Here is a 13,783-nt window from a genome sequence, read left to right as displayed (position 1 = left end):
CACAGTTATTACAGTCACTTACAAAATCAGATGCATTTTAAAAGCAAAATTTTAATACTTACGAACTGACTTTCCTCATTAAAAAACAAACCAAGCGCAAATAAATATCCCAAAGGCAGAAAAAAGTTTGTGTAGGTGAAATACTTATTTTCCTTCATAAAAAAATTAGTGCTGAAAGCAAACATTTATTATTATTATATTATACAGATCTCACCACAATTTACATGAAATTTAATTATCGAATGACATGAATGTAGAAATAGATACTTGCATAATTACAAAGAATTCAAAATGTTAAAAAAAAAAAGCGCCCATGAATGAGATTTTTTTACTCCCATAAAATGATTGATGTGTTAACAAAAGAACCGTGAAGTATTTTAGCGCGCATTTTATAAATATACCTCCCTCCTTTAACTAGATAATTAATCTATTAAATCATTACAAAACAATTCATTAAAGTTATGTGGAATTATTAAGCATTTTACAATCTAATTGTCTTACAACTTTAAATTCAATGTAAATGTTAGGATGTTACCAAATCCAACAAATGGTACTTCTATTTAATAAATTAAGAGTCCTATACTAAGGATACAATATATAAATAATATTTACACAACTAAGGATTAATTTTCACATAGTATCATAATACATTACATTATTAAAGGCTGATTTTGTTATTTAATATTTTCAATGATATTTTGATACGATATTAAGAAATTTACGAAACATCTTTCATGAAATATGCTTTAAATTTTGCATAATACAAAGTTTAAACAATCGTGACTTGCAATTCTTCTTGCAAAATGAACATGAAATGCAAGAAATTGGCATCAAAAGTCGAAAATTATAATTACTTATTATAATAACAAAAGAAGAACGATGCATGTTGAATGTGGTTTGATTATAACTAAATATTTATATAAACATCAGAGAACACAATTTTTTTTTTTAATGTAATCATGATCATTGAATCTCAAAAATTAAAATTAAATGTTTAAAAGAGAAATATGATATAGAACCTTGAGACAAAGAGGAAAAAAATTAGCTTTTAAGTGCAATTAAAACCAGGAACTCTTCGTTATTCGAAACATAAATGAAATAAATTCAAGATACCACAATTATTACTAACAAATGAACAGAAAATGACCACAGAAGGCTATGATACATATCACAGAAATTTTCTTTAAAATAATAGGCTAATCCAGCACATAAACATCCTTCATATGAATATTCAAAAGGAATGCTAATTCAAAGATAAGATAATCTTTTAGGTACATGGAAACATAATGTTTAATTTTTAAAATTATCCATCAAATTAACTATAATGAAAGCTTTACTAAATTCTTCGTTTTCACAGTATTTATAAACATAATTGGGTGAAAATCTATGCATCAGTTAATTTCTGTGGTGTACATACTATTTATGAATTTTCACTTTTGTTTATACAGATTAAAGTATCTTTTACATAGTAATTTCATATATAATTTTTGAAAAAAAAAATGTTTTTTAATATGCATATTGACATACCACTGAGTGTTAATGTTATATATTTATTTTCTCTTAAAAGACATTGACAGAATAGACAGCATTAACAGGTTTGATATATGTTAAGCGTAGATTTTGTTTTAAGTATTCCTGATTAAGTTTAAAAATGCTGAAATATAAGGAAGTTTTGTAACAATGAATTAAACAATTTTTCATTAGTAATTATATATATCTGTGAAGCAAAATTCAAAGAAATATTCTAAAAACTGAAGGAAATTCAAATTTTTAACTTTATATTCATTTTTGTTATGTTCAAATATATTTATATTTTAATATGAGCACTCTAAACAGCTCTATTTAACAAACTTATGTTACATAACTTACAGCATACATAAGCTTCACTAACATATTAAAAGAATTCTCTTTTAAGAACTTTGTCAATCATTCAATGCCATTTTATTATAGATGCTCTCTACTCCAATCTCCTACCCTTCATCATGCATGCATACATAAAAAAGAACATTTTAACGATGAAATACTGTAATTTCCCTAATCTGATTGCTTTAATCTCATAATTTGAAACTATACAAATGACCAAGGAAAATTATTAAACAACTCTATTAGACTAGCACATATCTCTGAAACTCTTACAAGGAATAAGTGTTATAAAATTTTAATCTAAATTAAATTTTAAGTACTCTAACCCTAACTACAAAATGACCTTTTATTGCCACGACCTAAAATCATAATTTTCTGATCAAGTTATCAAGACCTATCATATAACTGAAATGGTAGGCTTAAAAAAGATTATAAATCCTAATAGCATTAATAACTAATATTCTTTCAACAAAAGGCAGGTAAGTTCTTATAATCCACAAAGTTTTTTTCCCTTCAAAACTTACCGATCACAAAGAAAAAAGTAAGACATCACAACGGCAAGACGAGCAAGTGCTGTAACCAGTTCAAAAGGTGATTTATCTTGTGGGCCTAGTAAATAAGAGACAGATATATAAATGCCGTGGACAAAGATTTACAAAAAAGAAGGGAAAAAAATCCATAGACATGAATTCAGGAAAAATCTATGTGTTTTGAATGAAGAAATTCATGCTGTGGATTTCGCAAATATGTTCTACTTCTTAGCAAAGAATTCGTGATCAACAACATTACTCTGTATCCTAACTGTTTTATAATGTAAAATAAACTTGAAAGGAGCTGGTATAAAACATTTATATTTGGGTATGTTGTACATTTTATACTTCTTATTCAATAGACTAGAAGTAAAAAAGAGAAGAGAATTAAATACTGTTCAAGAAATGCATTGAAAGCAAACAATAGTTTGGTTAAAATAATTTGTCTCAAATTATTTATTAGTCAGTTATTAGCAAAAGTTTTCAATCATTCTTAACTGTCAATTGCTACAAAAGGATGATTTTTCTACATAATTTCGGAAATACAATTTAATCAAAGAATCAAATAAGAAATAAAATGTTTAAAAATGCTATTATTTATTTAATTTTATATTTGAGTTAAATTCGTAATACATTTAATTATTAAGTCAATATTTTCTTAACAAATATGGTATGAAAAAAGAATCACACTTAAATAAACAGTTTTGTGCAATCTGAAAAATAAATATTTTGCTTTGAATATTGCCAGGTTAAAAAGCTTATTATTAAAGCTTAAATTTCTCATCGTAATCCCATATTAAAAATGTTGTAAATTTCAAGTCTTTCTCTAACACGAATGTATGACAATTTATTACAATCTTAATCATACCCACAAACACAATTGTTCATATAAATATCACGTAAATACGATAATGATAGCCTGAAACAAATCAAAATCAGTGGCGAGTTTTTTCCTCAACCATCTCATATAATTCAAGGCCCACTTAGCACAACTTTTTTGTATTCATCCACAACATGGCACACTTGGTGGAGCTTTGTCGAATAGTGAAGAGAATTGATTATATATAATGGAATAGTACCTCTTTTTTCTCCATCGATCGATTTGATCCAAAATCTCATGCAGATTGAAAAGTACAGTAGACTCCCGATTATCCGCGGGCGGGTTATCCGCGCCTGCCACACAAAGGTTTTTTTTTTTTTTTTTTTTTTTTTTTTTGACTGATTTTTTCAAAATGGTGCAGTTTTACAGTTATGCTTTTGTAATTACATAATACATTACCGTATTAAAACAGTACATATGTATTAATTTTTCTGTGTATCCTTGACACCTCTCGCAAATACAAAGCACTTTTCTGTTTTTATTAACAAAATGTATTTTAGGTTAGTTTTGAGTGATATACTAAAATATTAAGCGTAAGTTAAACATTTCCTGCTGTTTATTTTACGCTTTATTGTACATAAAACGATTTTTCAAAGTTGGAATGACTGTTTTCTTTTTTGCTATACCCGTTTTTAGCTTTTTTCGGATTATCCGCGATTTTTGCTATCCGCGGCGGCCGCGCCACCCAATTCCGCGGATAATCGGGAGTGTACTGTATAGAGTAAAGATGAAATAATAAGCTTTATTCATCAGACTTATTTTCCTTGAGTCCTTACTACGTTATTTATGTGAAAAAAATTACCAACAGATAGATAGACCTAATTCCAAATTGATTATTCTATTTATTTACTTTCAGAATCAGAAAATTCTAAAACACAGACTCATTAAACTCTTAGACCCAATTCTTTTTATAATCACTATATTTTTTTCCGTATACATCTCATACACAAGAAAAATATATATATATTACATGAAAAAAATTCAACCCTAGAATACTATACAATCATGTCATTTTTTTTTCACAAACTGAAAATAAGAATAATTACAAATCTGATATTCATAATGACTGATCTGCACTAAATCTTCAAAAAGACATTCTAAAAATTAAGAGATCATCCACTTTCAAATGGTATTAAAGGAGAGAACTGTTTGATAAATCCACATGCGGAGCTGCTACTCAATTTATCATTCTAGATTATGGGATGCATCTATAAATTTAAAGCAAGTAAGGCTTTCATTTTTGTGCAGAACAAAGACCAGACAGAACAAGCATTTCGTTACGGGCTGGCTACACCTTTACAATGATTTAAATTCATAATAATTGCAAAAATGATTGGTTTGATTTTCTTTTAAAATGAAAAACCCTTCCACATATACTTGGTATTTCTTTTCTATCAATAAGGAGTAAACCAGCAAAAAATATGCAAATTATTAGGTTGAAATGCCAGAACCAATACGGTCAAATTTTCCATTTTTGGTAAGTGCAAAATACGCTGCTTGTAAGGATATAGAGCCTGCAATAAAAGAGACATTTGAAATAAGCCAATTATGTCTTGTTAATTTCAAAATAATCCTGAATTTGTTCTTTCAGTTAGAATAAATGGATGTAAGATTTCTTATCCCACTTTATCCCAAATAAAAACATAAATAATATGTGACAGAAGTTCAAGCTTATAATCAAATTTTTTAAGAAGGGGGATGAATTCAACAGTTATTCCATATTATCGCACCTTGACTTTCATGCACAAACTTTATAAAATTATGTAGTTCCTAAGACCTCTAAGCTATATCTGCTCACACCATGCTGTAAAAAAACCTATTCAAAATTGAGTTTTAAAATACGAAAGCATTAAATTCTGGAATTTCAGTAAAGGAGAAATAGAAGGATTTACAAAATAATATACATTAAAAAAAACCATTCATACAAATTTTTACAGAGTTTTTTATATTAATCTTACTTTTATATATTTGCAAACTAGACTGATAAAATAAAAGGAAGAAACAAAAGAAAAAAAAATCACAATAAATGAAATATTTCTCAATCACTTTTCCTTAAGATTTTAAGTTATCAATATTTCCTAAAATTTTACAATAGTGAAAGCGGCTCCTTTTTAATATTTTAAAATATCTATGACAGTCAAAACATTCAAATTCAATGAGGGCAATACTCGGAAATATTAGTTACAGTAATTTATGAAAGGTGATTCAGAAGTGAAAACTCCAATACAGATTACACAAATGAATTGATAGTTTCAGAAAAAAATCATATATACCAGATGATAATGAATCGGAAATAAGAAAAATTCAATTAATGAGATTAGATTTAGAAATATTTAAATAAATGGAATAATTATATAGAGCAATTATATTGACTATGCTTTGAATTAATACATAGCTGTTGTTGTTTTTTTCAGTACCTTGACAGATCTTTCTAATATATTTCATAATGATAATATTATGACTAACAGAACATGAAATTGGATAACACTCATAAAAAGTTATAACTCCCATTTTTAACAAAAATTTAATGTCTTTTCTTACCAAATATTTCTTATAAATAAATAAAAAAAAATGAGATGATTTAAATAATCCTCTAGCATTCTTTATTTTTATTTATACCATCTTAAATATTCATTCCTAACATAATTTTAGATTTTAATATATAATTGTTTTAAAAATCATAAATTTGAAATTTCAATGAAATCTGGCTTATTATAGCAAAATTTGTAAAATATTTTAAACTAAAACTTATTTATCACTTACAAGTTTAAACGTAATATTATATAACTACAGAGATTTCAGTCAGCAAAACTCATAAAGGCATTTTTTTTGTTAAAAATTTAACAACATATATGCAATAAATAAATTAGTGAGGAAGTGTCATATTTTTCAACATTACACATATTCACAAAGAAAATATCCGGATTTTTTTATGCAACATTTAATATAAGGAGTATCAATCTGTAGATACAAGTGTTTCTTAACACAATAAAAAGAACCTTTATTAAATAATTTTTAAAAATAAATTCTAAAAGTAATACAGCACAGATTATAGGAAACAATTTGTTCAGCTTAAAATAATCTATATGTGAAAAATGAAAAGATTTTTAAAAATGATGTTATGACAAATAAAAAAAAAAGACAAAAACAAAAACTTCAAACTTACGATTACAACCCAAAATTTCCTCATCAAGTATTGATCCATTATATTTATAAAATTTACCAAACACTTCTCTATTTTCAAGAGATTCTCCTAGAGAAATAAAACAAGAGAAATATTAACAAAATGTATAAAACATATATATGTTAACAAAACAACATATATGTAACGAAAAACAAAAACAGTTCGATTTATTTGTCTTCCATTATAATGATTAAGATTCATACTGTTTTTAAAACAGTTACATTAAAAAAAAACCCTGATTGATAAAAATTTGTACAATAATCTTTGTTCAGTATTCAGCTATTCAAAGTTTCATAAAGAATCTTATTTTTCTTTATTTTGGTTTCAAGTTACATTTCACTGTAACATAATAGAATATAATGAAATATACGTAAAAGCCAATAAGTTAAATTTACAAATATTTTTCTTTAATGAATACAAGACAAATTAAATGCTGTTTATCTTAATAATGAAAAACGATAAAAAATATTTTAAAAAGTTCTAGCAAGAAAAAGACCTAAATTTTCAAAATAAAAGAAAATATGTTAAGTATCAAATGGATGCAGAGGTGAATTTAAACCAATTTTTTAAAGCTTATTTTTAAAGGAAACACGATTTAGGGTTAGAATTAACATTAACAATATTTAATCTTTTGTTTGCTTTTCAATTTAAAAATGGTTCGGATTAAAATTCATATAAAGAAAAATGAAAAAGAAAAAAAATTTTAATTTCGCAACGTTTTTTTTTAAAAAAATCAAACAAAATTAAGATGAGCACAAATTTATTCAACATCCAGGAGAGCCAACTCAACGTTTTGCTTTAGAGCATTAATTGGTTTTGTGGATACAAATTCATTCATTAAACAGGTTGCAGCTAAACATGATCCATCATTCTAATTAATTTTCTAACTTTTATGGAAAAACATGACAGTAAAAAAACTGCTAGGAATACCAAAAATGGATGAATGACACGTTTTGAGAATGATTTTGTTCAATTATACATGTCACAGACTTTCAGTCACAAAGTATTGTATTAATTACCTGTCAAAGTATTTTTGATCACTGTTGCACAAATCCTGCTTCTTTCGCTTTTGAACACACAAACTTAATTCTTATATAGCTAAATTAAACTTAGAAAGTAACTTAGAAATAATGTTTTATCTTATTTTAAGAACAAATTCTTCTAAGATTATCAATAAATAGTATTACTAAAAGTCAGAAAGTATCTATCAAATCTAAAAAATTTAATAATTCCTATAAATATTTCTATTTTATATTCCTTATTTCAACATGGTAATACATTAACGTTGCAAATGCACTATTTTTTAAATGCCTAAACATTTAAGAGGGTACAGATAATATAATTTAAAATGTACTTTTCTTATCAAAAGGAATGCAGTTACATATTTAATTTCAATAACGGATAACTCATTTTTTAAAAACTTTCTCATTTCACTTGATAAAGTTATTTTGATAAAGTTAACCAATACTTTTTATATTAAATGAATGAATTCATTTTCATATATTTACCATTACAAATTTTAACAAATCAGAATGACAAGCTTCATTTATTTTGTTATTTTATTAAGCTAAAATTAGATATGGAAAGATCATGGTCCATCAAAATGTAACAAGAGAACAGAAAAAAAAAAAAAAAAAAAAAATTCTTTAGAAAATCTAATTTATCATACAAAAATTTTTTCAAGAATTTTAAAACAAAGCCCTATTCACACTTCTTAAAATGTGGATAGGTAATGCACAAATTAAATGCTACATTTTGCACTGACACCAGTGCTTTATATCTGCTTTATTTGGCATATTGATTGTATTGATTATTTCAGCACTGTTTTGAAAATTGATTTCAGAGCAAAAATGCCTTTTGAAAATAAAGACATGCTTTTAAGAATGAAAATACAATCAAATGAATAATTTGAAAAAATGTTTCAATGTTTATGAGAATTTTATATTTTAAAATTTTTTTACTGTCACTATTTGATTTGGTTTATTGTTAATTATTCATTTTACAGGGATGGACTGGTAACTTAATTAATAATGAAATAATAATATAATGAAAGTGATGCCTATATTAGCATATATATTTTGATAGTAAAGACACGATATAAGGTGGAGTATACATAATCATCATCGAATCAATGAGCAGCAAAATAGTATATACGGTATAGCTTTGGTGGAAATGGGCTTAGAAATCACAATACTCCAAATTTAAAGGTGAGATACTGCCATCAGAAAGAAATATTTCCATTTTCCTATCACAGATAATAATGTTTTTATACAAGTGTTGGTTCGAATTTTTTAAATTTCTGTAAGTATTATTTATAAATGAACAGCTGAAAGGCCAAAAAAAGATGGATTTGTTATATAAGAGATTAATGTGATAAACAAAGTAATGAATAATATCCTTCAGCTGAAGTGGTACGTAACTTTGAGAGAAAGATAATGGTTAAGGTGGTAGGTAGCACAGTTATTTGATTAGAGAGAATTATTATGCTTTTTAAGAGTCTTGGTATAGCTTCAAAATGAAAACAATTTAATCAATTATGATTTCCAAAAAACACTTGCTAATTTGGATCAAACCGACTACCCTTTAAACAGATGCAAAACATGTAAACATTAAAATAGCACTGAAAACTACATGAAGGTTATTTCAGCCTTTTTGCCCTTTTTCCTGCAGAAAAAAAAAAATGGAGATAACTTCAATATTATGAATATAAAAGCAACAACTTTATCCCCTGCAAAGCTTATTGATCAATTAGAACAGATAAGATACATAAAGATTCATACATAGGAGATAGGTTTTTTTCAGTAATTCATTTCTACTGTATTTGTTTTATTCTATAGTTAATGAGGGAATCCCAAAAATGGCTGACTATAAACTTATGAAGCAACACAAAAGAAAATGTTTTCAATGAGAAAGTTGCAAGTATAGGAAAAGAAGATATTTCAAAACATAATATTCCAGTTGTGAAAAGATCTTAAATTAATTCAAAAAATTACTATTTTGAAAAAGTAATACCTTCATTATTCAGCACATTCATGTTTACATGCAACTTCCTACTAATCCATTTGCGATGAATAATCATAGCAAGAGCAATGGTGAAGCTAGATGTAAATATAGATACATAAATATGCGTATTTGGCAAATTACCTTATACAGAAACATAAGAAAAATGCATTGCGTAAATATTTAATATCATTTAATGCATAAGACTGACAACAGCAACAATTAAATATTTGCCATAATGAATTAACATTTTAAAAGCATATTTTTACAATAGTTGAATAACAATGAAGAACTTATGAGTAGGGTAAGAAAGCTAGAAAATCGAATATACTTTCAATGATATTTGCAGAAATTATGGAAAGGAATCTCATTTGAAATAATTTTATGAATTACATTTTAATGATTTTTTTTATTTCTGATATTTATTTATTTCATGAAATTCTAACATAATTAAAAAATAAATTAACACAAGAATTTACATTAATGATTTTTTTAATCAAGAAGTGGTCAGAACGTGTGTTGGTCATTGTAATATTAATATGAGTACCTAACCCTTTTAATACTTAATCTTTTGTTTTGAAAAATTAATAATGCACTATTAAATAAATATATATGGATGAAAATAGCATTCAATATTTATTAGGTTCCTTGTTTGCACTTTTGGGACAATTCTCATACCAGATTAAATAACATGTTTGCAATACAAATCAAGACAACAGACTCTTTTCCTAGTCTCACTCTCTCGAATCTTAAATTCTATCAAAACTAAAACTGCATTTTGACAATTTAGCTATAAACAGCTAGTGATGCCATTTTTAAAATTATATTACAAAGTTTGTTGATCCTGTTTACAAATTTTATTTATTTAATGAAATTCTAACATTATTTAAGAATAAATTAACACAAGAATTTACATTAATGATGTTTTAAATCAAGAAGTGGTCAGAACGTGTGTTGGTCATTATAATATTAATGTAATATGATTAAATGACATTGAATGTAATACTTAACATACTAAAATCATAAAATATACCTGACACCAAGTATTGAGAATGTAATTAACTGCAGAACAGTAACTGGTTCTGGGCTACTACAACAAGTGCCATCATTGTAATTCATGTGATCATTGCAGTACATATTCAGAAGAATTTGTATAGCCTGAAAGTAAATCAAAATTTCTCAACAGAGTTTAAAAACAGAATTATGTGTAAAAGTTTATTTTTGCACAGAAAAACAATTTATGTGCACATTTTTAAACATTACTCAATAAAGATAAACTAGCTAAATGAATATAAATTAAACCTACATAATTAAGTGCATTTTTCCCCATGTGCAAACCATCTACCTGATCTTGATATAATCCTTGACTGACTAATCGTGAAGAACTCCATATTAAAATTTTACTGTGATGCCTAAAAAAAAGTCACTATATTAATAAATCAGAGCCAATTTACAGCATATAAATCCAGCAAATTTCTCAAACTAACAATATCAATCTGTTTGTTTAATCATAGGAACTCATAATACATTTCAATATCAATTACATAAATGTCACAGTAAAAGATCAGAGGAATCACAATAAAGGACAGCAAAGCATCACAGCAAAATATGCATACTCCTACAATTAAATATCTTTTTAAATGTTCACAGTAATATGAATTCAATTTACAGCAAAATAAATACAATAGTTCCAAGGAAAAAATATTAAATGAAGAATCTACAATAAAATAATAAAAAAAAAGAACTAAATTGTTTTTAACAATAAAAATCCTATCATCAATTTTTCAAAAAAGAACTATTGATTAAAAAGTACACATGAAAAAATTAGCATTCTTGAATCAATGATGAGAGAATTTAGTATCAATAAGTAGGAGAATCGATTTTAAAAATTAATATTTGCATTTATGACAGAAAATAAACATAATAAATATATTTTTATCAATTGTATCAATTTTTCACTGAACAAATCTGCAGTTTCTCATATTTATTCTTAATCTATCAGACAATATACAATTTTATTGAGATAATAAAGAATGCTTTTATATACAACCTAGATTCATAAAAATTCAATTTAAATTTGTTAAAAAATCAACAATATGGGATTTTTTTAAATGAAACTGAGGACACAGAAATTTTTATAATAAGGTAACATAACAAATTAATTTAAAATCAATTTGTCTTTATAAAATTGATGAAAATCAGATGTAAATGAAATGTGACTTTGTATGGAAGATTATCGTACTTTGTCAATTGCTTGCCTTTTCAGATGCATTAAAAAACTCATTTAGAGGTTAAAATAAAAATATGCTTAGGCATTAAGGAATGTATAAAATATATTGTTTTCTATGGAACTGAACACAAAACTGTAATTCAAGCTAAAATTCATAATAGTTTATTAGTAATGATTGACTGGTTTTCACATAATTTCATATCTCACACTATACACATCGCAACCAAACAAAATGACATATTGTCAATGGTGATGTATTACTGAATTGTCTGTACAAATAGTATTAATGATAAAATGAAAATATTCAAATAATTAAATACTCATAATGAATGGTTTTCTACCACTCGCTGATTCAGGAAATGAGAATGAATTACAATTGAAATAAATTGGAGCAAAATACCATTTCGGTTCATCAGAAATTTGGGGAAATTACAATCTAAAACTACAAAGAACAGCAGAACTCTTCTAGTTTCATGGTAATCAGTATATCATATGATTACATCATAAAATGAGTACATAATTTTAATAAGAAACAGTAATCTACTCACATAACTTCCATAGCTGCTTTGTTATACAAATCAATTTGTTCATTTGTTATCATTTTTCTAGATGGATGTAGCTTTTCTGTCACAACTGGGTCTTGTAAAACCCATAAAACTTTAGTGTTTGGAGTCAAGCTATTTAACATTGGCACTAGATGAGAAAGATTTCTTTGATAACTTGCATACATATCCATGCTGGCATTGCTTATCTTTATAGCCCATACACCACTACCAGTTACAATAAGGGATGGCCTGGTGTTGGTATCTTGTATCCAAGGCTTATATATGTCAAACATAGTCTGATTGACCATTGGAGCCCATATGAAATCCTGCAGAACCAAATTTGAAATTAAGCAGCAAATAAGAATCTTAAAAAACTTACTGAAAGTATGACATTATTTTATTAAATGATAGAGACTAATTTTCCAAAACCTTCAATACTTTAAACTAAAAAAAAGGGTGGGGGTAATGATACTGACCATTTCACACCAAAACCTCTTTCAAATAAAACTTTTTCCTTTTTTTCATATAAATGTCTATATCTTGATACGCATTAAAATAAAAAGTAATTTATATTTAGTAAATGAATGCCTAGCTGCCATTTTTGGTTAGCTCCATTTTTACAAACAAAAACTTACAATACACACACAGTGAAACCTCTACGAATGGCCACCCCTATATAGCGATCATCTCTCTTAACGGTCAACTTTTCGTGGCACGGATTTTTCGGTCCATAAACTTAAAGTTAAAATAACCCCTAGCAGCGGCCACTTAACCCATTCTGAACCGGCCGCCGCATGGATTCGCCGACCTCACTTTTCAGGAAAATGTAATCGCTTACTATTTCTAACTATGAGCCGAAAGGTTTAAGGTCAGGTTAAGAAAGGTTATTTGTACTTCTTGCTTCCTGGTGGATATTAGCTATTCTTATGAGCTGTTCCGATAATTTTGGATCAAAAACATCATTCAGGCTTCTTTCATTAGTTGGTCATTGATCTGAGTTGCAACGATGTTGAAGCGTGGTTTTTATAAATCTCGAGCAGCGCATTCAAGTTCTGCATCAATATGAGAATGGCAAATTGGGGAGAAGTTAGGTGAATTATTTTACAGCGTAAGAACACAGATTAACAAAATCATTACAGAAAAGGATTTGATTTTGAAAGAATATGAAGACTTCAAATTTCGTGGTGTCAACCGGATGACGAAAAGTATATCGACATAGCAGATTAGCATCGAGAGACGATCAGATGTCTCCCGATAATCGGCAGAAGTTTAATTAGCTAAGCTCTCGAAACGTGCTGGAATAGAGTACTATCCCGAATGCTTCCAGCACAAAGCAGCAGTGAAAAGTTTTGATGAAAGTTCCGACTGGGAGTAATGCCTTTTATAGTTGACGAGTCTATCGAAGGTAAGCGTTTATTTTACGATTAGAGATTTGCCTTTTAAACTGAAAGACGAACTTGAAAATATGATTGTTTCTAAGAAGCATAAAAATTTAAAACAGAGTCAAATTATATCGTTTTTACAATAAAATGTAGAAGAAACACATAAAAT

At 26.8% G+C, this 13,783-nt stretch overlaps 1 protein-coding gene across 1 annotated transcript in view; it reads right to left on the bottom strand.

The window, feature by feature from the left end:
* Positions 1 to 13,783, bottom strand: part of LOC129960581 (N-acetylneuraminate 9-O-acetyltransferase-like) — a 46,026-nt gene that overhangs the window by 21,581 nt on the left and 10,662 nt on the right. Inside the window, exons 4-10 of the mRNA XM_056074075.1 lie at positions 12,236 to 12,558; positions 10,764 to 10,869; positions 10,491 to 10,615; positions 9,470 to 9,555; positions 6,440 to 6,526; positions 2,388 to 2,472; positions 63 to 171 (exon numbers count right to left, since the gene is read on the bottom strand). Coding sequence (XP_055930050.1) covers positions 63 to 171; positions 2,388 to 2,472; positions 6,440 to 6,526; positions 9,470 to 9,555; positions 10,491 to 10,615; positions 10,764 to 10,869; positions 12,236 to 12,558 — 921 coding nt within the window. The remainder of the gene's footprint in view (positions 1 to 62; positions 172 to 2,387; positions 2,473 to 6,439; positions 6,527 to 9,469; positions 9,556 to 10,490; positions 10,616 to 10,763; positions 10,870 to 12,235; positions 12,559 to 13,783) is intronic.

Source organism: Argiope bruennichi, chromosome X2, assembly GCF_947563725.1.
Source record: "Argiope bruennichi chromosome X2, qqArgBrue1.1, whole genome shotgun sequence".
Lineage (NCBI taxonomy): Eukaryota > Metazoa > Arthropoda > Arachnida > Araneae > Araneidae > Argiope > Argiope bruennichi.
The sequence above is the reverse complement of the archived record's forward strand: the minus strand, read 5'-3'. Positions and strand labels throughout refer to the sequence as shown.